The following is a 25,829-nucleotide window of genomic DNA, read 5'->3' on the forward strand; positions in this document are numbered from 1 at the left end:
GCCCCCCGGTGTTGCAGATGTCCATGGGCGGTGGTAGTCACTTTCCATCAGGTGAGCCTCCTGCTCGTTTGCCACCTTATGACATAAAAAAAAAAAAAAAAAATTCGAGAATGTTTGTAGATTTTTACTTATCGTAATTCGAGTCAGAAGGTATTTTTGAAGCAACAATGTGAATCTTCCGAGCTCTTTGAAAGCTTAGAAGACCTATAAGTTTCCTAGTTTCGATGTAGAATGGAATGAGGGCTAGGTCAACTAGCCTGATATGTACCATACTACAGAGCTAAAGTATAAAAATTCAATTCAATGAAATAGTATGAAAAAATTTCAAAATCCTGCAATTTAAAACTCTCATACAGAGATGTATAGTCTTAATTTCAATTCCTTTTAAAAGTACTTATATTTAAAGTTTATTTTAAACGGTCTTTAATATAAATTCTTTTTGTACAAGGCGAGATCTTTGAAGAACTAGCATTACTCTCTTTGACCTCCGAGAGAATTAAAAAATAATATTTCATTCCGTCTACAGCGCGACACATGTCTGATTCCTAAAACGTATATGACAATTTACTGTGACTTGGTATATTAAAACGAATGAATCTTTAAATAAATGGGTTGTTTATGCAGGTATTTCAGTGCCTTCTTTATATTAAAATGCAATTCTTGGTGCGCTCTTAGGTAATGAAACAAATTCCCCAAATTTCTTTGTATTATAGTTTAAGCTATGAGTTAATAAAAAGAGCCGAGATGACCCAGTGGTTAGAACGCATGCATCTTAACCCATGACTGCGGGCTCAAACCCAGGCAAGCACCACTGAATTTTCATGTGCTTAATCTGTGTTTTTAATTAATCTTGTGTTCGTCGGTGAAGGAAAACATCGCGAGTAAACCTGCATGTGTCTAATTTCTACAAAATTCTGCCACATGTGTATCCACCAACCCGCATTGCAGCGTGATGGAATATGCTCCCAACCTTCTCCTCAAAGGGAGAGGAGGCCTTAGTCCAGCAGTGGGTAATTTACAGGCTGTTAATGTATGTGTTAATAATTAGTCACAACTCACTAGGTTTGTGGAAGTCCGTCTGGGTACCACTCGATCATCATATATTCTATCGCCAAACTTAATATTATTGGCCTTTCCTTGCCTTATACTTACGATTAAATGGCCTATTTTTCCGTACGACTGTATTAAATAAAAAATATTATCTTTTATTGTAATTGCGCCTTCGCATAATCATATTATGTAACTTTGAAGAATAATTAAATAAAATATAAATTAATTGCATCGTTCATAGTTTTTAAATCGTTTATCTTTTGTTAGATTTATTATAATCTATTGATAATAATGGACATGAAATTTAATTGATATTTACCTACTACGATGACGCGAAAAATCGTGTTCATTTAGTCTTGATTTATACAAAATCTGCTAATTCATTAAAGTTTCAAATCTTTGCTTATAATTTTGAGATAGACGAAAGTTTTGTTTCACTTTTGTAGAATCACGAAATATATTTAAATAATAAATAATAATAATCACGAAATAGGTTTAAACTACTACAAAACTTTTAAATGTACCCCCAAGCAAAATTATTGTAATTTCTTATTATAAGTGAACTTTTGTGTTCTTTATGAGAAATAAATGTCTTTAAACCGAAAACCGGGCAAGTGCGGAATTTTAATGAATGTATTGTGTTTATAATTCATTTCATCCTCGTTGGTGAAGAAAACATTGTGAGGATGGGAGACATGTGGCTAATACAATTGTGCCACGCGCGTATGCACGAACTTACATTATAACATAGTGGGAAAAGTTTAAAAAGACCTTCCCCTCAAAACCTAAGTCCAGTAGTGGCTTATTAACAAGCAGTTAATACATTTAATTTGAAAAATATGCGCTAGAACTTACGATTAATTTAGTTGTAAGATCCCAGAAGGAAATGGAAGATTAATTCAAGTAGAACCGCTGATGTAACTTTAAAAGTTAATGTTCTTTTAAAATTATCATTACCTTAAATTTAGGGATTTTGTAGAATATTAATGATAAGGTTCATTGTAGTTTTGGACTATGAATACATATAAAGTGTAATTTAACTACCTCGTTGGCCTAGTGGCTAAGATTCCAAGATTGCTAACTCCAAGGTTATGGGTTTAAGTTCAATAAAAGTTATAGAGTTTTCTTGTTCTCAACAAAGACTGGAAGCTTAAAAAGTACGTAAAGACCTTAATTCGTTCTTTGCCTAAACTCTTTTCAGACCTTTTATATTTGCCTGCACATTACTACTACGAGACTATGAGATTAAGGAAATAGTGTGTACACTTATGATTGCGTACACTTCTGTGAACTATTAATATATTTATATATATCTCACGCGCAGGTGGTTATTCTCCTTTGAGAACCGAATCATCAAATGCTATTATTCTATATGAATAAGGAAGTTATAATTTAAACGACTCATCTTTAATTATTTTGTATTCATTAACACAGAACAAAAAATAAATTAAGAATGACAGATATAACTTTTAAATCAGTTAAAGAAATTAATTATAAAATGGTAAAATCATCAAATTACAATTTAACTTTCCTAATAGAATTACACAAATCTTCGAACACGTCAACACAAAGTCACGCTTATTACATAGTAACTAAACATACGGATTATCTTTTCGTGTATCAGAAACTCAAATTCATGGCATCGTCCTGGTTCATTGAAAGTTCCTTAAATATCGAATGCTGTTCCGCGGAATGAGAGTTCCTTAACGTAGAAACGCCACAGGGTCTACTCCTGTGGAGAGGAGGTCTGCCTCTGATTCTGCCCTCGTATTTGTGACGCTTATGGTTCAATGGACTCATTTCCGAATCTGACATCTGTTCAAATTTTCTCTTAGAAGCTGAAGAACTATCACTAGAATCGTTTTGCGTGTATGGTGTGACTGAAAATAATTAAAATTAAATCATTAGTTTATATTAGTGGGTTTATTTAATGGCGGCCATCGACCAATTCGTATTATCGCAAGCTGCTACAGCTTGCGGGAAAAATATTTTATCTCAAAAGGAGAGAGCCTAACCGTTAGGAAAATTACAAGATCTTGGTTATTTTTTGTATTATTGTTAGAAATAGTAATCTTGTCTTACATCACCAATGCCCAACCAACCTTACAAACTAAGATGTTACGTCTTTTTTAAGATAAAGTTTGGCTGACGAGCATTTGGTCCACCTGATGTCAAGTGGTCACCAACGCTCATAGACAATGACGCTGTATGAAATATTAACCATTCCTTACATCACCAATGCTCCAACAACCTTGGGAACTAAAATGTTATGTCCCTTGTGCCTGTAGTTACACTGACTCGCTAACCCTTCCAACAGCACCACAACAATTACTGTTTGGCGGTAGAATATATTATGTTCATTAGGTATCAATGTGGTATTATTGTACTTTGAATAAGAGTTCCTATATTTTACGAAAACCCAAAATCAATAACCGATAACTTCTCAGATACAATTAACTTCGTGAAAGGAGTTACTATGCTGAATTTAAAGTCAATCGGGAAATAGATTCGGATATCTCGTAATCAGACAGTCAGTGCTGTTTCGCTTTTATTCACATAGATTTAAAAGCACATTAACATTGTAATTTGTTCATGACCTACGATACGATACGATTTATATGACACGTTTTTCTTTGTAGAATTATTTATTTTTTAAATGTCCACAAATTATATTGTAAATGTTCCAAAACTCAAGGGACGTGAAAATTACGTCAAGACGCAAAAGTTCGCTATGCAAAATTTCTTAGTATTTATTATTCCTTGCCCATTTAGACTTGCGTTATCTAAGGGTGAACTTGTAAGTTAATCGAAATGTCAAAAACAATTATGTCAACTTTAATCTAGATGAAAATATATAACTAATACATATACCTATTATAAATACGAGATTGCATTTGTCATATATGTGGCCAGGAGACTGGTTGTATTTAAAAATTAAATGCCTATTATTAATAATATCATAATATGAAATTATTTTTGACTTAAATCATTTTCGACCTGATGAGTATATTTACACAAATCAATAATAATATAGCGTTGTTCAAAAACAATTCCAAATTTAAATTTAATTAGTTTACTGGCATTCATTGAGCATATATATTAAAGTTGCAAATAAAATCTAGCTAGATAGTTGGTGCCTATACTGCAGAGACAATAATCACCGGACAACTTCAGCGCATAAAATTGAAACTGAAACGACCGCGACCTGCAAATAAGTCAGTGAAGATAAAAGTAATGTGTGACGTAGACACCATGCGAAAGACAGCGATGCACAACACTACACGGAACAGTCAGTAGGAACCGAATGGAATGGTCTCACTCCAAAAGATTGAATCCTGCAAATTGCACAAGCAGTAAAAATCCTGGATTCTAAAATATATAACGATAAAATAACTTGGATTGTGGATTAAACCAAGAGGTACTTATTGCCTCCACTGGCGACAGGAGGACTGGTTCGTTTTTAGCCCAGAGGATCGGAATTGAGATTCAACGGGGAAATGCTGCTAGAATTCTTGCCATCATTCCACGCGGTCAAGATTTATACGGTAACTATTTTAAATTCATATTTGTATATATTTAAGCACTTAATGTTATCAATTCTTATGTTAATAAATATTTTTTTACTTAGAGGTACGATATTATTATAACTACCATCAAAGATGCAACTGATACCACAGAACATTACTACTAGATCAGTCAAATAGACACCGAAAATGTAAATTGTTTCCCAAGGTCCTCAACTAAACCGTGGCCTTATAAAAGCGAAAGAGTGATGTAATCGAAGGCCTTGATTTTCTAAAGCAATGAATTGCCTTCATCGACCGCATAAACTTATTGTATTTGAATAATACGAAGCTGTCTAAATTTAGTTAATGCAACCTAATACACTTCGTATACGCCCATGTGATAAGATCTAAGGGATAAGGCGTGGGAATGATATAATAGCTTTTACTCAGCTCTGCAGCATATGACATATTAACTCTTAGTAGAATATTCTCGACTAGCGAGTTAGTTATGACATGTCAGTGAACGTACACTAACGACTAAAACAAACACAGTGTGCTAGAAAAAATCCGTGACTGGTGTTTCCTCTAAAGCAGACAGAAGCGACTTGTCGCCGTATCCTGTCTGCAAGCGACCCGCTACTCTCTCGTCTCGTCACGCGTCGCGGTCACGTCTCGGTCACGTGCTCTAAACATTCAATGTTGTGCTTTACAATCAACAGCGTCTGTTCGAAATTATCACGTAGACGCATCATCGTAAAACATTGTTTCTGACATCCAAACATTTAACGATCACAATGTCTAGATACGAAAATACTTAAAGGATTATGATCCTTATTAGGTTTGTAATAAAAGTTTTATTTTCTTGAATATTATAAAGCTAGTCTGTGGTACTAAACCAGAATTGCTTTACTAAGTATGTGCTAGACTTTGGTATGATGTTTAATTTACGATCTTCATGCTTTTGTATTGTATCGAATTAAAATTAACAGCACTTTTATGAGGAGCGTACTTGGGGACAATTCTACTAATAAAATGTAATTTTATAGCTACCGAATCGAAAGGTATTTGATTTTTTATGATAATTCAGCTAAGAAATATTTTTGTGACGAATAGAAATAGATCGTTATAGAATCGAAAACGTATAGTAATGGTTATAACTTAGTAGAATTGGTCCCCATTTCCTATTTATTTACTTTATGTATTAAATGTAAGCTGTCTAAGTTAAAAATGCTGCTTGTTTTTTTTGCCAACATTAGTCATATCAATTATTCTCCTGTATAAAATCATCACTTATTGAAATTATAAAAGGTTAATAAATTATGAATTATGACAACATTTATATATTAAATAGCAATTATTTATTTCGAAGGTTTAACGAGTGTATAAAAAAACTAAATCAGTTCATCCATTCTGGAATCACAATGCCACACACAGCTATACAAATACCACACGTTAAATTTGTAAAGCTATTTTTGCAGGCTACAAATGGTTACATTATAAAATGAGACCACGTAGGAAGGTGGCGAATTCAAGCGGCATTTCCCTATTGAATCTCAATTTCGATTCCCCTAGCTAAAAACGAACCAGCCCTGCCATTGGAGGCAATAAGACGGGATGATAAAATATCGTTTCGAAATGTTCCAGCACAACTACTCCGAGATCAAAGTAATCCAACTGCAAATGGTACAAAAATATGATTCTAAAACGATCCTGTTGTTTTATCATTAACTTCAACTTAAACCATTTTTCCCAACAATTCCATATTAAATTCTGACCTTGTACTGTTAGGAATAAATTAAATGTACGGAACAGTAATTGGATTCAAGATAGAAGCAAAAATTAATATTCGTGTAATCTGGCATACGGACGAAAATAAAAATAGGGGTGCATAGAAAGTGGAATTCGTAAAGCAATATTGCATTTCTCTATCACGTCCGAAGGGTTTTCGGATTTTTTATTACGATTTCGTGAATTGAAGGTGAAAGTTGTTTATGTGCTTGTCTATACTAATATTATAAATGTGAAGGAAACTCTGTCTGTCTATCTACCTGTTACTCTTTCACAGCTAAATCACTGAACTGTATTTGATAAAATTTGGTTTGGTGCAAGCTTGAACTTTAAGGAAGGACGTAGGTTTTTTGATGATTAAAACCTGACGAAAAACACCTGAAACTTATGTGTGTTTCGATGACAGAACAACAGTAACAAGTGGTTACCTAATAAAATAAATGCATCAGTAGAACTGTTTATTAATAACCAAAAAGTATCCATACATGTTACTGTTACTGTTATTGTGGATCTATTTCTAAGTTCTGAGCCGCGATGGCCCAGTGGTTAGAACGCGTGCATCTTAACCGATGATTTCGGGCTCAAACCCAGGCAGGCACCACTGAATTTCATGTGCTTAATTTGTGTTTATAATTCAACTCGTGCTCAGCGGTGAAGGAAAACATCGTGAGGAAACCTGCATGTGTCTAATTTCAACGAAATTCTGCCACATGAGTATTCCATCAATCCGCATTGGAGCGTGGTGGAATATGCTCCAAACCTTCTCCTCCAATGGAAAAGAGGCCTAAGCGCAGCAGAGGGAAATTTAGAGGCTGCTAATTTAATGTATTGTAAAATATTGATTCGAATATCGAATTCAAAACAAGCAGATTAACTATTATTGAACCAAACCATACATGTTAATGTTGATGTAATATTCTATGAACAAATTGTGTACCGTTCCATAATTCATACATTATCCGTATTGTAAGTAATTGGCCTCTGGAAACATGTGCAAACGAGTAAGAAATATTACCACTGCTCACGCCTTACGTGTTTTTATAACGCTCCACAGATATTTCGCACGTAGTAAACACGATATATATAGTTGTAGTACTTTATCTTGCTAAATAATAATTATATTATTAATCAGAAGAGCCGAGATGGCCCAGTGGTTAGAACGCGTGCATCTTAACCGATGATTTCGGGTTCAAACCCAGGCAGGCGCCACTGAATTTTCATGTGCTTAATTTGTGTTTATAATTCATCTCGTGCTCGACGGTGAAGGAAAACATCGTGAGGAAACATGCATGTGTCTAATTTCAACGAAATTCTGCCACATTTGTATTCCGCCAACCCGCATTGGAGCAGCGTGGTGGAATATGCTCCAAACCCTCTACTCAAAGGGAGAGGAGGCCTTTAGCCCAGCAGTGGGAAAATTTACAGGCTGCTAATGCTAATTATTAATCAAAAGACTACGTGTGCTTATTGCTTTATGTTACTGTACTAGCAGCAGCAAGTATAGTAGTGTTGGATATCGATAGTCCACTACTGATAGACTATCGATAGTTAAGGTGTTAGCGATAGTATTGATAATCTATCGATAGTATTGTCACGTGTCAATACTATCTCTAGTATCGATAGCTCCCCATGACCAGTACTATCGAAAGTATTGCAAAAACCATTTTAATAAAAAATTGATAAATTCGATAGTCCAAAACTATTGATACTATCAATTTACTTACATGTATTGCTTACAGAGAGCTAGCGATACTATCGATATTACTATCGATAGTTCTGCAACGCTGATGTATATGTGTTCTTTCGGATTTGTCTAAGTTAAATTTGTATAATATTTAAATTAAATAGGTATGTAAAATTAAGTTATAATTATTGGAAAAGGAAAAGCTTGTTGCTGGTTCTGCTCTAACCTTCTTCTAAATTCTACATTCCGAATCGTCGGTAAGTAGTGTTTCGGTAAGTAGTAATCGTCGGTATTTGATATAATTCTGTACAAATGTAAATATTGTTTCAAAAGCGCTTGAGATCCTATTCGAATAAAGTATTTAAATTATGATTTATAAAAAAAGAGATATTATTCCCAACCAATTTTGATGAAATGAAATATTAATTTGCATTTGTGCCGTATTAAGGTTACCCAGTCATATAGAAAGATAGACGGACGAACCAAAAAAAAAAGAAACGTTTTTTTATATTTTCGTAACGTGCAAATGTACTTAAGTATTTGTTACATATAATACTAGCTGCTAGCCGCACTTAATTTACAAAATTTTACCTATAGCACACAAACCTTCATCCTCCATTTTAAGCCGTGGCGAATTAAAGTACCCTATGTACTTCAGAGTCAATCCCAAACCGAATTTCACCTAAATCCGTCCAGTGGTTTGAGCGTGAAGAGGTAACAGACAGAGTTACAGGGAAAAATACACCTTATGCATATTTAAAATTAACTGAGGTACAGAAAATATTTTCATATTATTTTTAAGTTTCGAGTTTGAGTTTTCATACTTTCGATTTTTCACGTTGTACAAAACTTTTTCCTATCCCTATAGCATAATAGTTCGTCGATTCCAGCACGGGAGAAAAGTGAGGTTCTATAGTCGAATACATTTTGAGCCCTCTCTCAGCTTACCCGCATCACATCTGAATCCTAATGCGATTCTGAGAAAGTTTCCTTGTTGGAAAATATTTTTCTAACTCGATAAGGATATAACGTTGTAAAAAGTTCGACGTAACGTAACGTAACGCTGAAGGAAATCCTGCTCTTTCCCGTACAATATTTAAATTTTTATATACAAACATTTGAAACATTACTTATCGAAATAAAATATATGGGGTTTCATTCTAATTTCTTTTTAGTCTAGCTGTGTTTTATCTATTGACTTTGTGTGATTGAAACGTGATAAGTGACTTCCGATATTTTATGTTATGGTTAGTGGACTCGTATCTTTTGATTCAATTAATGGGTTTCCATATAATAAATACTAAATGTTTTTTTAATAGACGGTTTGTTTAAAATATAATATCCTTGCATTAAGACCTTTGATTTACTTGTATGATAACGTAAAAGATCGTTATGATAATTACATCAAATTTGATCATTTTTAATTTTAACGTACTGGTATTTTTTTTCTTCATAATTAATAATATCATCTTCTGAGTTCGTTTTTTAAAAAGAAGATTACTTTGTGCATTGTGAAAGTAAATTTTATTAAACTGATCATAAAATCTCGAGATCGTTTTATGCCTGCTATGGAATTATTAGAAAATATTTGCAAACTTAAAATTAGTTCCTTTCTTAAATAGTTCAGTTATTATTATTATTAAGATTCTAGAACATTAAGTCTATTTCTCTCGACTACAACTATATATAAACTTGTTACCTTGGTTACCCCAAAATACATTCTTAACGGCTCTCGCGACAGACGACCAAATATTTTCTTTATTCGTTTGCTCTTCCCTATCTACTTCGGTTAAATTTTCGCATATACCGTCCTCAGCTATCCTTCTAACGCAAACTTTTTTCTTTGTGATAACGAATTTGAATTGTATCTCTGTTTCGTCGTCGGTCGAGCGTAAAACAGACGTGAGACAGGTCTGAAGTGAGCCCGCAATGTTTGCTGTTAGCGTTGATATTGCATTGTTGATCGGTCCAACTGGAGATTCGACGCAGGTGTTGAATAATTCATTTGACTCTTTCGATTGACTTTCCGTTTCCACAACCGGGCTATCGTCTTTGAAACTGATTGCTCGTGCAGGTTTATTATGGTCTCCGGCCGGTGGTGTGTCTTCTAAATCTTTTTCTTTGTGCTCCTTGGTGTTTAGTGGTGTACGCGCTAACGTCATGGCTTGACTTTCGAATCGATTGATTAAAGCTTGAAAACGTGGATTATACGTATACCTTGGCTTTTGCGGACCAGGCGTTAACATACGCTTCGGTTTTCTGAACACTAAAATATTTAATTCATTTGATTAATGGTATTTTAATGTAATATAATGTGTTAAGAACTTTACATAATGCGTATAACATAACATACCTCGCTTTCTTTTAGGTTCCTGTTCAAAAACAGTATCATCAGCAAATTTAACTTTTTTGGTTTTAATAGAAGATTCATTATTATTTTCACTATCCTGGAACGTAACTTGTTTTTCTGAACTATCTTGACTACCGAGCTTAGGGCGACTGCCAATAATTATTATACTTTTTAGTTTTGGTGCGAGATCGTCTGTTTTACATGGCTGAAATTTAACCAGATAAAATTAATAAAATATAATTTTAAACGACCTATAAAGATGAATAATATTTTTTATTGAAAATATAGCAAAACTTTTAGGTGGTAAGTTGCACATATTTCACGCTAAAGCGGTTAGGGGCTGTATAAAATTTCTTGGCTCAAGATAGGAACACGTTCGGTAAAAACTCTTCGGAAGAATTTAAGGATCAATATAGCAACGTTAAAATTGCTATACAATTTATTCCCCGCAAAATTGTGACAAGATTTTCATCTTTGTGAATATTAAAGGCATTTTGAATCAATTTTATATTGAAAAGTTTATATACTATGAAATGTAACCAATAACATTGTTTAACCTTTGCTAAAGAACTCTTCTGTTAATATTTTAATGATATTACTGTACAGAAATTAAAGTCAAGTTATGTATCTTTACCTCCATCTCTTTGTCAATACTTTGAGCTGGGCTTTCAGTAGTTTCGATTTCTGATAGAGGAGAGTCATTTCCAGGTCCCGGGAACATAGACCAGTTTCCCCCCGCAGCAGGGTGGGTCGGCGTACTAGTAGTTACAATCTGCGCAAGCTTCATGACGTGGGGCAGGTGTGAATTTGGTGTTGTCATGTCTTTTCCGGAATCTGTAACTTGCCGAAGAATACTTTATAATAAGAGTTGCTAATTTTTTTTAAATAGTTCCATCTAGAAAAAAAAATATTTTTAATAAAAAAATGTTATATATAAATTAGAAAATTCACGTTTTGTTTAAAATAAAAATAAAGGTTAAAATGAAATCAGTTAAATTAAATGACCGAAATGTCTGAAGTATCATTCGAAAATAATTGGTCGAAAAGAAAATGAAAGAAGAGGCCATTAAAAGCGTAGCGTAGCGTTTTCCATAGCATACTTTATAAATATGAGTGTGTTCACTTCTTGTGTCAAATTGGTAGAAGTGTTCATATTTATGAGGCCATTTGTGAATTGAGGAAGTTGAGCGATCAATCTATCAAGATTGCATAAATAATTGAACGGTAAGTAACTTTATAACTTTTCCAAACACTTCAATCTCATAAAAAAATAACTTAATATCAAGTTTATACTGAGTTTTTTTTTTAAGTGTTAATGTTTATGATAAATATATATTAATTTATGTAACCAAAACGGAATAGAAATATTTAAATAAACTTGGTTCAAGCTTGATTTAGAAATACTTACTTTCGTTATTTTCACTTCTAGACGGCGTTGTTTTACTGATCGGTGAATCGTCATAATCATCATCTTCAATATCAATATTTTCTTCTTCTTCAACTACCTGTTGCCTCATTAAACTTAGAAATTTCTTAGCATGAGGCGTGGCTATGCGTTGCCTTTTAAATTTTGGTGTTTTTGGAGCCAATTTTGGATGTGGTGTTGCCATAATTGGTTCTTTCGGACTGTCTTCATAGTCGGTATCACTAGATTCATAATCGACTAGATATTTCTTACGTACGATTGGCGTAATAATGGCTGTTTTGGTGGTATTATTAACAGAAACAATAGCTTCGAATTTGTCAGCATCATTATTGTTAACCTTTTCATATATTGAATCGAATTTATCGTCCACATTTAAATCTTTCTTATCTTCATCCACCAGCTCAGATATAGTAGTACATTTATCGATTTCATCAAAATCTTCCATTGTCAAGAAAAACTTATTGCACTTCTTGCACTGTAGTGGCAAATGTTCTGTTGTTAGGTGGTGAATAAAGTCTTCATTTAAGTCTTCAGGTCGACAAAGGAATCTGCGACCTCGGCAAATGGGACAATCATAAGTCAGACCGTGTGTGATCTTTTCATGCCTCCAACGACAATCTCCACAGCAAAACACTAGATGACAAACTATACAACGTTCCTAAAAATAACATAAATTTAAACCAAGTAAATATAAAGCCCTTTTGACGTTAGTTTTCCAATTAGTTTTTAATAGAACAAACTATTAACATTTTAAAATCAACATCTCATATTGATGACACCGTAGACGACCCTTGGACCCGTCTCCTAACTTTATTTTCAATTCATATCTTTTAATTTATTACTCGTATATAATAGATTGTTAACTTGTCCCAACAATAGGGTCATGAAATTGTTTATTCCTTCAAAAAAGCCTAGGATTTACCCTAGCTTAAGATATTTTGGAGGTCACATGTTATTGGAAAAATTTGAATGTTGCTATATTGACAATAAAAACCAACATAAGCTGTGAAATGGAAGCTATTTTTGAAGTCTGATTGATAAATCAGACTAGACTTGAATCAGCGATAGACAGGGTGAGTCAAAGGCAAACCGTTTACAAAATAATTGGGAAGTAAATGTGATAGTTTGGTCGCTCGTGATCCTCCGGTAATTGATTAGATGGATGGGTGCGATCGAGGCTTTCGGATATTTTCTCTTGCAGAAATCTATAGAGTGTTTATTTTCTAAACAACTTTGGAACGTATTATATTAAGTCTGATAAAGGTTAGACAAAAAAAAACTATAACGAATTATTAAAAAAATAAGAGTAAAATCAAGGACAAGCAAATGCGTATTTAAGATCGGAAGTCTGAGATGTCAGATGAGATATAAGGGAAGAATATCAATACGATTATTTATCCTAATAATTTGTAACAGGACTATACATAATGTTGTCTTAGATTTTCGCGATTATTACACATTGAAATAAAACTAGTTTTTAACGGATTTAATCGCGTATATTGACCAGTGTCCGTGGTCACGGGCAGACTGCAAAGTGCTCGAAACGTCGGGATGTTAAAATAATTAATATACGCGATTAAATCCGTTAAAAACTAGTTTTATTTCAAGGACTATACATTTTATCTAACAATAGATTTTAAAGCGATTTTTTGCTGCAATTTATTTAGAACCAACCCATACGTAACGCACTGTTGGACAAATACTACCGTAAACAGAAGTTTTAGAAATTATTTGATCATGTTGCTTCAAAGCGGATTCATGGATATAATGATGAAGTGTCATTAACACTATTAAGTGCCCTTAAATACAAATTAAGCAAATAAGCCTATGCTTATTTACTTCATTTGTATTTCAAATTTGGAAAAGTACCACTATTGGTACTTTTCCAAATTTGAATCAGAGACTTTGGTTTAGATCTTCGTGTTATAATAACTAATACATTTGCTTTGCAAGTTGAAATAATGTTTTGATGTAATAGAGAACTGGATACGATTCTACAAACAAATTGCTATTTTTTCGCAATCAAATCGAAACATAATTGTTACCGTTTAGCCGTTTCCTATTCTACTAAACAACGGTCGTGTTGAGGAAAAACGGGAACATATCGTAAACATAATTAATTAGTTCGATTTAAATGAGATTTATTTTTGTAATGTATAGTATCAACGTATCTTTTTTATGTAAAGTTGGTTTAAATCACCCATAGACATTGACCCTGTAACAAACAATAACTGTTCCATACACCACACCAATTATTCGTGTTATCTTTGCGGCAACGCACCTGCAAGACCCCCCGTGTTGCAGATGTCCATGGACATTGGTAATCACTTTCCATCAGCTGAACCTCCTGCTCGTTTACCATGTGTAATATGAATAAAATCCCTTGTGCCTGTTGTTTCACTGGCTCACTCAGCTTTCAAATTGAATTACAACAATACTAAGTGTTGCTGTTTGGTGGTAGAATGTCTTATGAGTGGCTGATACCCACCCAGACGGACTTGCACAAAGCCCTACCATCAAGTAATCGTAACCGTTATAAATAAGTAGAATTTGGTTTTTACTTGACAACGCTCCAATAAAGTCGCAAGTCACGAAAAAATATATATCTCATGAATAACTTATAATAAATTTGAATTATGAAAATCGAGGAAAATTTGACACGTAGGTTTATACGGTTCCTAAGTGTTCTAACTTAATCATCATTTAGCTTTTTTGCTGCGTCTTCGACCCTTATGTAACGCTCGATTGTGATAACGAACAGCTGGTTGTAAATATAAAGTAAATTATAATAGTTTCTTGTATCACCCAAAGGTTATGGTCACGTAATTCGTATATATCGTATAAGTACAGCCGACTGACGACTTAGTAAGGTATATCTCCCAGACTTTTTGAAACTCTGTCGAAATAGTTTTCATTCAACCAATTCGTCTGCTTCATTGGTCTAATGGTTTTATGGCACGTTCCATATTGCCGAGTCGAATGAAAAAACTGTTTCAGATTTTTTATGTGAAAATTCTTAGTTTCTTTGCTAATATAGATAGGTGGACTGATAGTGACATGACAGTTAGCGGTCATCACTGTCCATAAAAATAAGTTAAACATTCTTCAATGCAAATAAACATTGGCAACTAAGACGTAATGTCAATTTCCTTTTGTTACTGACTGGCTGGTGAACCAACTGATTTATTCCAGTTTAAACGATAGCTTGGGAACTAAAATGTTCTGGGACGTAATACAACAATGCATCACCAGCATTGGTGTTAAGATTCATTAATATTTTTTACAGTATAAATCGCTCTCTGCAGTGGTGGTGGTGAGCACTAGCCAGGGGCCCAATTTGTCAATGTACCTACATAAATGATATGACATTAAAAAAACAAGTGCGAGTAGGACTCGCGCATGAAGGGTTCCGTACTATATATAAAAACGGCAATAAATTATATCTGTTGTATGGGAGCCCCCATAAATATTTATTTATTCTGTTTTTCAGTATCTGTTATAGCGGCAACAGAAATAAATCATCTTAGAAAATATCAAGTGTCTAAATAGTTAGATATAGCCTGGTGACAGACGAACAGACGGACGGACAGTGGAGTCTTAGTAACAGGGACTGATTTACCCTTTGGGTATGAAACCCTAAAAACGAGTGAATAATAAATAACATAAAATAAAAAAATACATTCACTAAATACAATATCACATTTAAAAAAACGTACGCAACGAGACTCTAACGAACATAAATAATAATTAATCATTTATTATATATTAAGCACATATTGGCAAAACCAATATCATAATTATGTTTGTACGTTTATGTGACAATATAGTTAAATATGTTATTTTGAGTGTTGCGGTTATAATTACGACTAAATTGAGTTTAATTTACGTGTATATTTTACGCCAATAGTCAGACTACAAATATTTCTACAATTATTTTCATTGCATAATTTTTAAAACTGCATTTATTTTAATAAATACAGAAAATTCATATTATATATATATTAATAAATGCTGAGACATCTTTTTATGTAATCTTTGGATGCAATGCGTTCAGTTTTTCAGTCATTAGACAATACAAGCCGTTATGTCCCTGCGCTTTAAATCTGTAATATCTTTGAAAATATTCATTTAAATGACATGCTATAAAAAGCCATATTGATCTATATTAAATGCACAATGTATTTAAGGTACTTAATTGGATAAGGATTAATGCTGTATTGCTTAAAATCGCTTTGAAAATAAGCCATTATTTCTCGTAAGAAGTAGTTGTTATGGGCTATCCCTAAGAGATAGACGTATACCATCGTGGATTTTTTTTAAAAACTTTTTAAGGTGTACAATACAGCGTTTGTAAAGTTAGCGCAAAAAATGTTTTTATTTACGACATCACTTTAGAAACCTCTAAAATTATCAGTTTTTCCCTACTATTTGTTCATGTGTTATACATATAAACCTTCCTCTTGAATCAATCTATCTACTAAAAAAAACGCATCAAAATCCATTGCGTAATTTTAAAGATCTAAGCATACATAGGGACAGACAGCGGTAAGCGACTTTGTTATAATACGTAATGTACTAAATACTAAAATTTATATCTATTTTATTTTTATTAAATTTATACCGAAACATTACGTTCCGGAAAAGGTTTTAGTAAATAATTTTATTGTTAAGCTGCATCACGCAACAATCAAATAAAAAAATATGAAATAGAAAGAAGTAATTGAAAGACACTTAATAACAGCAAAAAAACAGTCAAGGTTAAGAAATAAGTCAAAACGCGATTATGACAGATCGGACGGAACGGACCGAGCAAAAAGCGAAACCGTGTTCTGGTCAACCACATTACGTCTACCCTAAGTGTATTTCGTGCACTGTCGGCCGAAATAAACGTACAGTACATTTAACGCTTTACAAAGTAACAGAAGCAACGGAGCCAGATAATACGAATTAACTTTGTTTTAATTGATATTAAAAATTAATGAGATACTAGTCATTGTATTATAGACAATATATATTTATTTTATTATTAAAAATAGATTGGGTGACTGGCAAATGTGGTACCTGGTACTAAGTGGTCACCACAGCCCATAAATGTGTACAGGCATAGCAAATATACAAACTCAATTTCTCATTTATAATATTGTCAAAGCGTCATCAACTTTGAGAACTAAGATGCTATCTCCCTTGTACCTTTTATTCTTGTCTCGCTCACCCTTTGTACCGGAACCGAACATTGCTAATTAACACGAATATCAGAATAGAAAATAATTTTAATAATAATTGAACAATCTACCAATCCTAATACCTATTTGGATAAATCAGTAAATTCATGTACTTTTTTTCTAAGATTTACTTATTTATATATGTTAATCTTATTTGTTATTATAACATAATATGGCGGATGGCGGATGGCGGATGGCGGATTGGCGATTTGAAGTGCACCCTCATGATATGGGTATTAAATGAAAGTGATTCCTTTTGTAATTTTTAGTGCGTGCTAAAAGCGTGTTTTTTAGTTTTTTAAACTATTTATAATTATTTGATATAAAAAAGATAGTAAATTGTTCACTTGTTAGTATTACTCATTATATTTGCTTAGATTTGGCATAATTCTACTGAGAAAGAAGAAATGATACATTAAATCATATAACTTCACTTAACTATTAACTAACAGATGAAAGATCTATTCAAGGAAGGCGCCTCCCTTTGTAAATAATTAATCAGCGTGCTTTACATAAGTGACATTCGTGCTTACAAGAGAAGAATGAAGACTACAAATTGGATTATATTTGTTAACGTGGAAAGGCACGCATCGCGCGTGAACAGCAGTGTGATTGCTGTAAGAATTAATTTCGCATCTCACTCGAGACATTTTGTCAACCTACAATGATACGTCATTTTAATACATGTATTCCTTTGTAATTATAAATAGTGACTTCCCTGGATTCGCACGGGTGCAATGCTGATACAGAATGTCTTTCTATACACAGCTTTTCCCTGCGTTTTAAATCTGTAATATCTTCGAAAATATTCATTTAAATTACATGCCGTAAAGAGCCATATTGATTTATATTAAATGTATAATGTATTTAATGTACTTAATTGTATAAAGATTAATGTTGTATTGCTTAAAATCGCTTCGTAAATAAGCCATTATTTCTCGTAAAAAGTAAAGGATAAAAAATGGTTATTGTGGGTTATCCCTAAGAGATAGACATATAACTATTGCAGACTTTTTTTCAGACCTTTTTAAGGTGTACAATACTGTAGTACATTATTTTGATCTATCTCGTAGGGTTCAGCCAGCGTTTGCAATGTAAGCGCAAATAAATGTATTTATTGACGATATCATATTAGAACCTATAAAATTAACTGTGTTTCTTTACTGTATTATGCATGTATTGTATATATAAACCTTCCCATTGAATCACTCTATCTATTAAAAAAAACCGTTGCATTTTAAAAATCTAAGACGGACAGACAGCGGGAGTGACTGTTTTATACTATGTAGTGATAGTCTATTTCACGTATCACATTTTGACTTTTGACGCTCGTGTTCTATAGTGAGTTTCGACGTTCTTCTTACAGAATACCTCTCCTTATATACAATATCCACTTTCTGACACATTCTAATATAGAAAACATTATATGCTGTTATTGAATAATTATTTGAAATTAAATTGAATACGTATATTATTGTTAGTTATCTTAAAACTACGAAACCTTTGACGGGTAAAATAACGGGATAGCTAGTAATTTTATTTGATGTGTATACTGCGAAATGGCCAGCGGTACAGTCCATACGTCACGGAATACGGCTTAGTGACACGTTACCATTCGTCCGGAAATGTAATACAAGTTAAAAGGAAAAACAAATGTACTTGTTACTTTTTATTTTGAAAGGAAAAAATGTTCTTGAAATAGAATTGGAGAAAATATTAATTCGAACGGAAAGGTTTTCTATCAGATATTTTGGCGAAGAGGAACTTCGAAGATTTAATTGAAACGAAAAAAACATTAGGAAAAACCATTTTTTTTATGTATCGTTTTGCTGACTTTTGGTCCATTTTTGACAACTATAGGGATATTGAATTAGTGTGTAGTGTATACATACACTACTGTATGTAGGCACCTCTCCCTTGGAGGAGAAGGTTTAAAACTTATTCCACCACGCTGCTCCAGTGCGGGTTGGTGAATTGTGACAGATTTCCTCACGATGTTTTCCTTCACCGCCGAGTACGAGATGAATATGAATGATGAATAAACACGAATTAAGCATATCAAAATTCAGTAGTGCTTGCCTGGGTTCAACCCGTCATCATCGGTCACAATGTACGTGTTCAATCCACTGGGCAAGAATATGACTGAATATAATAATTATAAAATTTGTAGGATCAAAATGGCGTGTCACTGTAAGTCGCTTGTCAATATTTCACGAGTGAGATACGAAATGCATTACAGAATCGCTCTGTAGAACTCATTTTGTTTTAGACTATAGATTAGGTGCAGTAAAATATTTATATAAAAATTAAAATTAAATTAACTTTATTTGTTTAATTTTTTAGTTTATCTTGTGACACTCATCAAATTATTATTTTTTTAATTTCCTAATATCATTCAAATGTTGAAATAGTTTCAACCTTACTCACCATTAAACTACATAATATATATAATAATAAAATAATAAATGTTTTGTATTTAATTTAAATTCGATTATAAAAGAAAAGATAAATTGAGTGTGCGGAACATTATATTGAGGCAATGAAAGCGAATACAAAAGCAAAAGAGAATACAAGTTCCCAGTAGTGCGAAACGAACCGTTTTTTAATTAATGCATCAATAATTAACTAAAGTGGCAACACTTTTTTTATTAATTTTGTAGGCGGACGGCAAATGGGCCGCATGGGACCAAAGCGAGTAAACATATTATGTTTACGTATGCTAGAAAACTAACGATAGTGTTATCTATGCTTATAAACTTACTTAACTATCTTTGATAATAACTTGATTATATATATGTATATAACTATGTATACTAGTTCACCTTACATATAAATTTATATGTTTATATGTAAGGTGTGTAGTGATCGACATCAGATTTTCGTTCACTGGGAGAACACTGCTATATTCCCGAGTGCTATCGGGCACAGCGTACACCCGTAACTTACAAATAGAATAATTTTAATAACGGGGACATAAATGAAGTAAGTGATTGTAAGTAAGCTTTACTCTTCATCCAATCACTTGTATCCTCCTGGACAATGATAAACCTACCTCAGTTCAGTGCTGTACAATAAAATAAATAAAGACATAAATATTTATTCATTAAACCTTTTTCCGAGATGGCCCAGTGGTTAGAACGCGTGCATCTTAACCGATGATTTCGGGTTCAAACCCAGGCAGGCAGCACTGAATTTTCATGTGCTTAATTTGTGTTTATAATTCATCTCGTGCTCGGCGGTGAAGGAAAACATCGTGAGGAAACCTGCATGTGTCTAATTTCAACGAAATTCTGCCACATGTGTATTCCGCCAACCCGCATTGGAGCAGCGTGGTGGAATATGCTCCAAACCTTCTCCTCAAAGGGAGAAGAGGCCTTTATCCCAGCAGTGGGACATTTACAGGCTGCTAATGCTAAAAAAACCTTTTTCAATGTAAAAAAAAACTAAGTAACTGGCTTCTTAATCTAAGTTACGATGAGACTGAAAACTTAATTAAACCTATAATCTGATGATCCCCTACCTTTCCCTTCCTTTTCCTATAATTAAATATATGGTTCTTTAATTGTTTTCAATTTATTTTATTATTGTTATTATTATTCTTTTAGTATTATTATTTTTACAACTAATGTTATATTATTTTATTTCATTAATTATGAAAGTCATCAATTTAAATACAAACACTATTTCTAATATAACTTTATTCTTACAATTGTTTTGGCGAAATCGATGTTACTAATTATTGAATTTTTTATTGTTTTTGGTAAAAAAAAAATTATTTAAATTTGTAATCTGTAAATTCATAATTCTGTTGTTTTTTTTTTTATTTATATATTTAACAAATATGTGCAATAAAAGTGTGAGTAAATAATATGGCAATGTCGCTTTGTTGGCGAGCTTGTTGTTAATAACTGCACCACAGTTTTATATTATCCCAGGTTATTATCGTTCACATCTTGTTTTTGTTCAATATTACGCTTAAAAAACAAATTATTATTATTATATAATTATTATTATTATTATATAGAGTTTGGCTTAAACTTCAACATTTTACAATACTATACAGTTATTAGGCATTCTAGTATCCATGCCTTAACTGAAACATCAAAACAATATCGCAGTTTCGAATCTGGGAAAGAAGTATCGAATTCAAATTCGTGCTTATTGATTAAAGATAACATTGGACTATATGTTTAGGTATTCATATCCATGTTAATAGTATTGTGTAAGTTTGCCCAGCGCTGGGACATTTATTTAGTTGACGGTAATTGCACGTGTTTCCTTATAACTGTTTCCAGTTTCAATAACAATATTTTTTACTAATTTAATAAATAAATCTTACAATTAAGTAATATTATAAAATTCTAAATATCGTAAATTATTAAAACATAAATAACTGTTGTAATAAAATATTAATACTTTAGTTAGGTAGCAATAGTATCCTCGTAGAGGTACCATCCACTCACACTATTTCTACCACTAAACCGTACTTGTTAGTATTATTGCGTTTCGGTTTGAAAGATTGCAGACACAAGTGACATAACTTCTTAGTTCCAAATCTGAGGACACTTGTAATATTTCCCATTACGCCAATGTCTATCAGCGGTGAGGACCACTTACCATCAGAGAAGTCCTTTGCCAGTCCACCTACCTTCCTCACTGACAATATAGGATAGTTTTTTGGTGGTGGAATAAATGTAAATTGTATGGTCGTTACTCAGGTACTGCACAACGCCCTTCAACCGGGACGATAAGATTAAGAAATTAAATTAACAGCAACTAACCTCCACTGAGTTTTTCATTGTAACGTTGGAAACATTTCATCCAAATCAACTTTGTAATTATCACAATCAAAGCTAAAACACTTTATAATAACATATAGCCTTCCCTGTATATCCATACGTTATGACAATTGATATATCACAAGAATCACTTTACGTTAGATCAAGTAATATCGTCTGACAAAATATTCAACTACCCACATGAATACGAATATGTCATCCGTGACAAGTTATCGTATTGATGATAGTAAAAACTATGTTTATTTTAATTATTAATTATTATATATATATTTATAATATGATATTAATATTATTGATCTTGTAAAATTTATTTTTAAATAATACCTGCGTAATATTGGTTTATTAGTTTTCAATATAATATACATTTATGTGTCTTAGGGTGTGCACTGCCTTGTTCCTCCTTCATTTCCATACGACAAGACTCAAGGATGTTATATTGGACGTAAATCTCCATTCTGTAGTGATAACTTAATTTTTTTTTTTTATTGTATTTATACAGAGTTTCCTTAAGCATCCAAAATAATATATTAATACTTAAAGTTGTAAAGATAAATTGATAAAAAGTTTAATTAAGATTTTATATGCATCTAGCTAGCTGTCCCGACTACTTGTAGGTGAATTTTTTATTTTTTATTTTATTTGTTCATTAAAAAAATACCGATCGAAGCGCCACCTACCGAGTCCAATCTAAAACACCCAGGGTCCAAGTCAAAAATACAAATCGAAATTGGTTCCACTGTTAAGGAGTTCAGTGTCATACGTAATATGTACGTAAACACACTAAGCTGTACGAATTATAACTGTATATATAAATATATATACATAATGATAATTAGTTCGGAAATAATAGTACATAATATAACGGCAATAATTAATGTCGGAGACTGTACGCCTTCAACCAATATAGTGACAATGTGGTCTAGACGCAGGTGTGTGGTCCCATTTCCTGTTCAACTGTCCTAAAGTCTTTCATCCTATTTACAACTTTCCCACTTTATAGGCTTTCTATAGTATGTTGAACGTTTGTTCATGTTTTTATTTAGTAGGTTAATATATTAAATACATTGATAATTTCGTTGGTCTAGTTGCTGCCTTGTAACCTTTGATCGCAAGGTTTCAAATTCAGGGTCGGGCCAATAAAAGTTATTACGTTATTTTTTCTAGACATCCTAAAGAAGCCTGAACTCTTCCCAGTGGCGCCGTATTGCCGTCTCATCAGACAGATGTAAATGAGGGCGTGGGAAGTGCACCTGTATTTGCTAACACAAACTCATGCACAATTGCACCACAGTGACTCAAATTGGTCAGGAAGGCATTAATCATTATTATCGATTGTTATGTAATTAAGATGTTAATTGTTGAAATTATTGCACTGTTTTCTTTATAATACTTACTATTATCGAGCAGAGATGGCGCTGTGATAACACACGATAATTCTAAGTTAAGGTTGTGGGCTCAACCTAAGCGAGCACCTCTGAATTTCCATATTAGTTTGTGTTTTTAATTTATCTTGCTCAACGGAAAAGGTAAACCTGCGCGTGTAGGATGATGCCACATGTGTATCCTCCATACCGTATAAGTTCCAAGCCTTATATAGAAGCCTCAGTCCAGTTGTGAAACATTAAAGGAATATTCTTTCATTTATTATTTTCGTTATATTCTAAATTCAAATTTTGTATGAAAGATGTTTGTTACTCAATCACTCCAGAACGACTGAACGGATCCGAATGAACATTCCCACCGAGATGAATTATAATCTGGATTACCTATATTTATAAGATAAGATTTCAAATATATGTATAAAAAAAAAAACAATATTAATTACGTAATATTGCTACTCAAATTAAATTACATTGTATTTGTTATTATCAGCCGTTCGAATAACAAAATAATAATAAATTCCTTTAAAATAACTACCGCGTTATTGAGATTGGAATCTTTACGGAATTTCGTAAGCTCCGCGATTTATTGTCACGACCTGGTTAGTCGGTGTATAAATAATATTTTAATGAACATGCGAAATAATGGGAATAGTTAATATCAGATACTCCAATAAATTCTTTGTTTACTCTTATTAAGTTGGTGGAAACCGTACATGTCTATCTGGGTAGACGCCACCCACTTATCAGATATTCTATCGTCAAACACCAGTACTCTGTACTATTGTGTTCCAGTTTGAGGAGTGAGTGAGCCAGTGTTAGTTAGTTCCCAAGGTTGGTGGAGCATTGGCAATGTAAGAAATGTTTAATATTTCTGATAGTGCTATTGCCTAGCGGTGGTCACCAGACCACCTATGAGGTGGTATCCGCCTAGCTGTATCATAAAAAGACAAGTCTGGTCATAACGGCTTTATGTAAAAATATGTAATACGGAAAAATTTAAAAGAATCGATACAGAGCGTTTGTGAGCTAAAACATATTACAACACTAATGGCTTTTTAGTTGACTGCACACCTTGGGAACGAGATGATCGCCTCCAGTCTGTTTTAAATAACGAAAATATTTTTGTTATTATTTTACATGAAAACATGAAATCGATACATGTAAAAATGAATTAAATAATATCCCGCTGAGTTTCTGTCGCCGGTTGTTCTCAGGTCCGAGGTGTTAAATTCCGAACCGGTGGTAGATTTTTGACTATCAATAAGCAAGTGTAATCACTTCCATATTGAATAAAGATTTTTGACTTTGACTATGTCGTTTAGTGATTTGCGTCCTATAGAGCCATACTAAGATACGCCCAGATAAAAATAGTTGACGATACTTCTTGTTGCAGTTATTTTTGTAATCTGATTTCAATCAACAGTTTTAATATTCGTATTTAAATTAGACTTTCCTAGTTTCTCATTAAAAATAAAACCATAGATAAATTTAACAATAGACAAGTATTATATATCGCGTTAGTCCCAAACCACAGTGGTATAAGGCATATTAAACTAGAAATAGTTGTGGATGGCTTACAATCCCCTTGACAATCTGTAGCTCGTTGGTATGCATTCTCTGGACAATGTTATTCAGAGCCAATAAAATGACGGTATCAGTTTAAATTGGCGTTTGTTATTTTTTATTACAGCCAATCAGGATCGTGCATTTTTTTAGTTTATAAATTACTAGTTATTACCCGCGGCTTCGCTCGCGTAGAATATGAATATATTTACAAATTAACTTAAAATATTACGTCAACTTAAGACCTCTTTGTATACCAAATTGGTGTATATTTCAGCCCTTAGGGTAGAATATCTAGAAACGAAACAAGAACCTTATTTCAACCCCTTTAGGGGTAGAATTTCCAAAATTCGGGTGTCATGATGTCATGTTCGTTTATAAGTATACAGATTAAAATATAAGTTTTAGTCTTAAAAATGACAATACTTTCAACAACTTACAACCTTTCATCCCCCTTTTCAACCCCTTACAGCAATTTTTCCAAATAAAAAATAAAAATAGCCTATGTCCTTTCTCAGGCTCTAGACTATTTGTGTACCAAATTTCATTTAAATCGGTCCAGTAATTTTGGCGTGAATGCGAGACAGACAGACAGGCAGACAGAGCTACTTTCGCATTTATAATATTAAATAAATAAATAATATGGATTTAAAAAGTACTTTAATTGGAATTCAATAGAACAAAGTCATATTAAACAGTCGATTAAATTTTGAAGTGGAAATACCTATTATTCAATTTGAATATTATTTTATTTTTACATAACACATAATATAATTAAAACACGTGCACAATGTTACCTAATCACGTTCGAAGTTCGAACTATTAGACTAATTTTAATATTTCCTTCACAAGTAGAAAAAAATCTAGGAAATAATAATGATATTTATTTAGTATCTTAATGCCGCGCGTTGCAATGGTTTATTCTTTGAAACAATAACTTGGTACGACTTGAGCGCCATCTATATCAAATTGACGGTACTTTATCAGAAACTTTGACAAAAACAATAAAAGTTTTAATACAATCGGATCATTGTTCGTATACGATTCGCGAACGTATCG

The 25,829-nt window shown here is 32.8% G+C and overlaps 1 protein-coding gene across 2 annotated transcripts; it reads right to left on the minus strand.

The window, feature by feature from the left end:
• Positions 1 to 2,454: 2,454 nt before the first annotated feature.
• LOC125068794 lies at positions 2,455 to 21,985 on the minus strand. Of its 2 annotated transcripts, none has more exons than XM_047678110.1 (6): positions 21,808 to 21,985; positions 11,787 to 12,462; positions 11,013 to 11,212; positions 10,382 to 10,583; positions 9,728 to 10,294; positions 2,455 to 2,930 (listed from the first exon to the last, which is right to left on the minus strand). In XM_047678110.1, the coding sequence occupies exons 1-6, from the start codon at positions 21,823 to 21,825 to the stop codon at positions 2,671 to 2,673; spliced, it is 1,923 nt and encodes a 640-aa protein (XP_047534066.1). In that variant the 5' UTR covers positions 21,826 to 21,985; the 3' UTR covers positions 2,455 to 2,670. The 2 variants fall into 2 exon arrangements, with proteins under 2 accessions (XP_047534066.1, XP_047534065.1); XM_047678109.1 differs by having other exon boundaries at positions 11,013 to 11,218.
• Between the last annotated feature and the right edge of the window lie 3,844 nt (positions 21,986 to 25,829).

This window comes from Vanessa atalanta, chromosome 14, assembly GCF_905147765.1.
Source record: "Vanessa atalanta chromosome 14, ilVanAtal1.2, whole genome shotgun sequence".
Classification (NCBI taxonomy): domain Eukaryota; kingdom Metazoa; phylum Arthropoda; class Insecta; order Lepidoptera; family Nymphalidae; genus Vanessa; species Vanessa atalanta.

Coding starts and splice junctions, on each gene's coding strand:
- LOC125068794 (XM_047678109.1), bottom strand. Junction 10,295..10,381: donor GGAACCTAAAAGAAAGCGAG/GTATGTTATGTT, acceptor TAAATATTTTAG/TGTTCAGAAAACCGAAGCGT. Junction 2,931..9,727: donor TGTATTTTGGGGTAACCAAG/GTAACAAGTTTA, acceptor AATTATTTTCAG/TCACACCATACACGCAAAAC.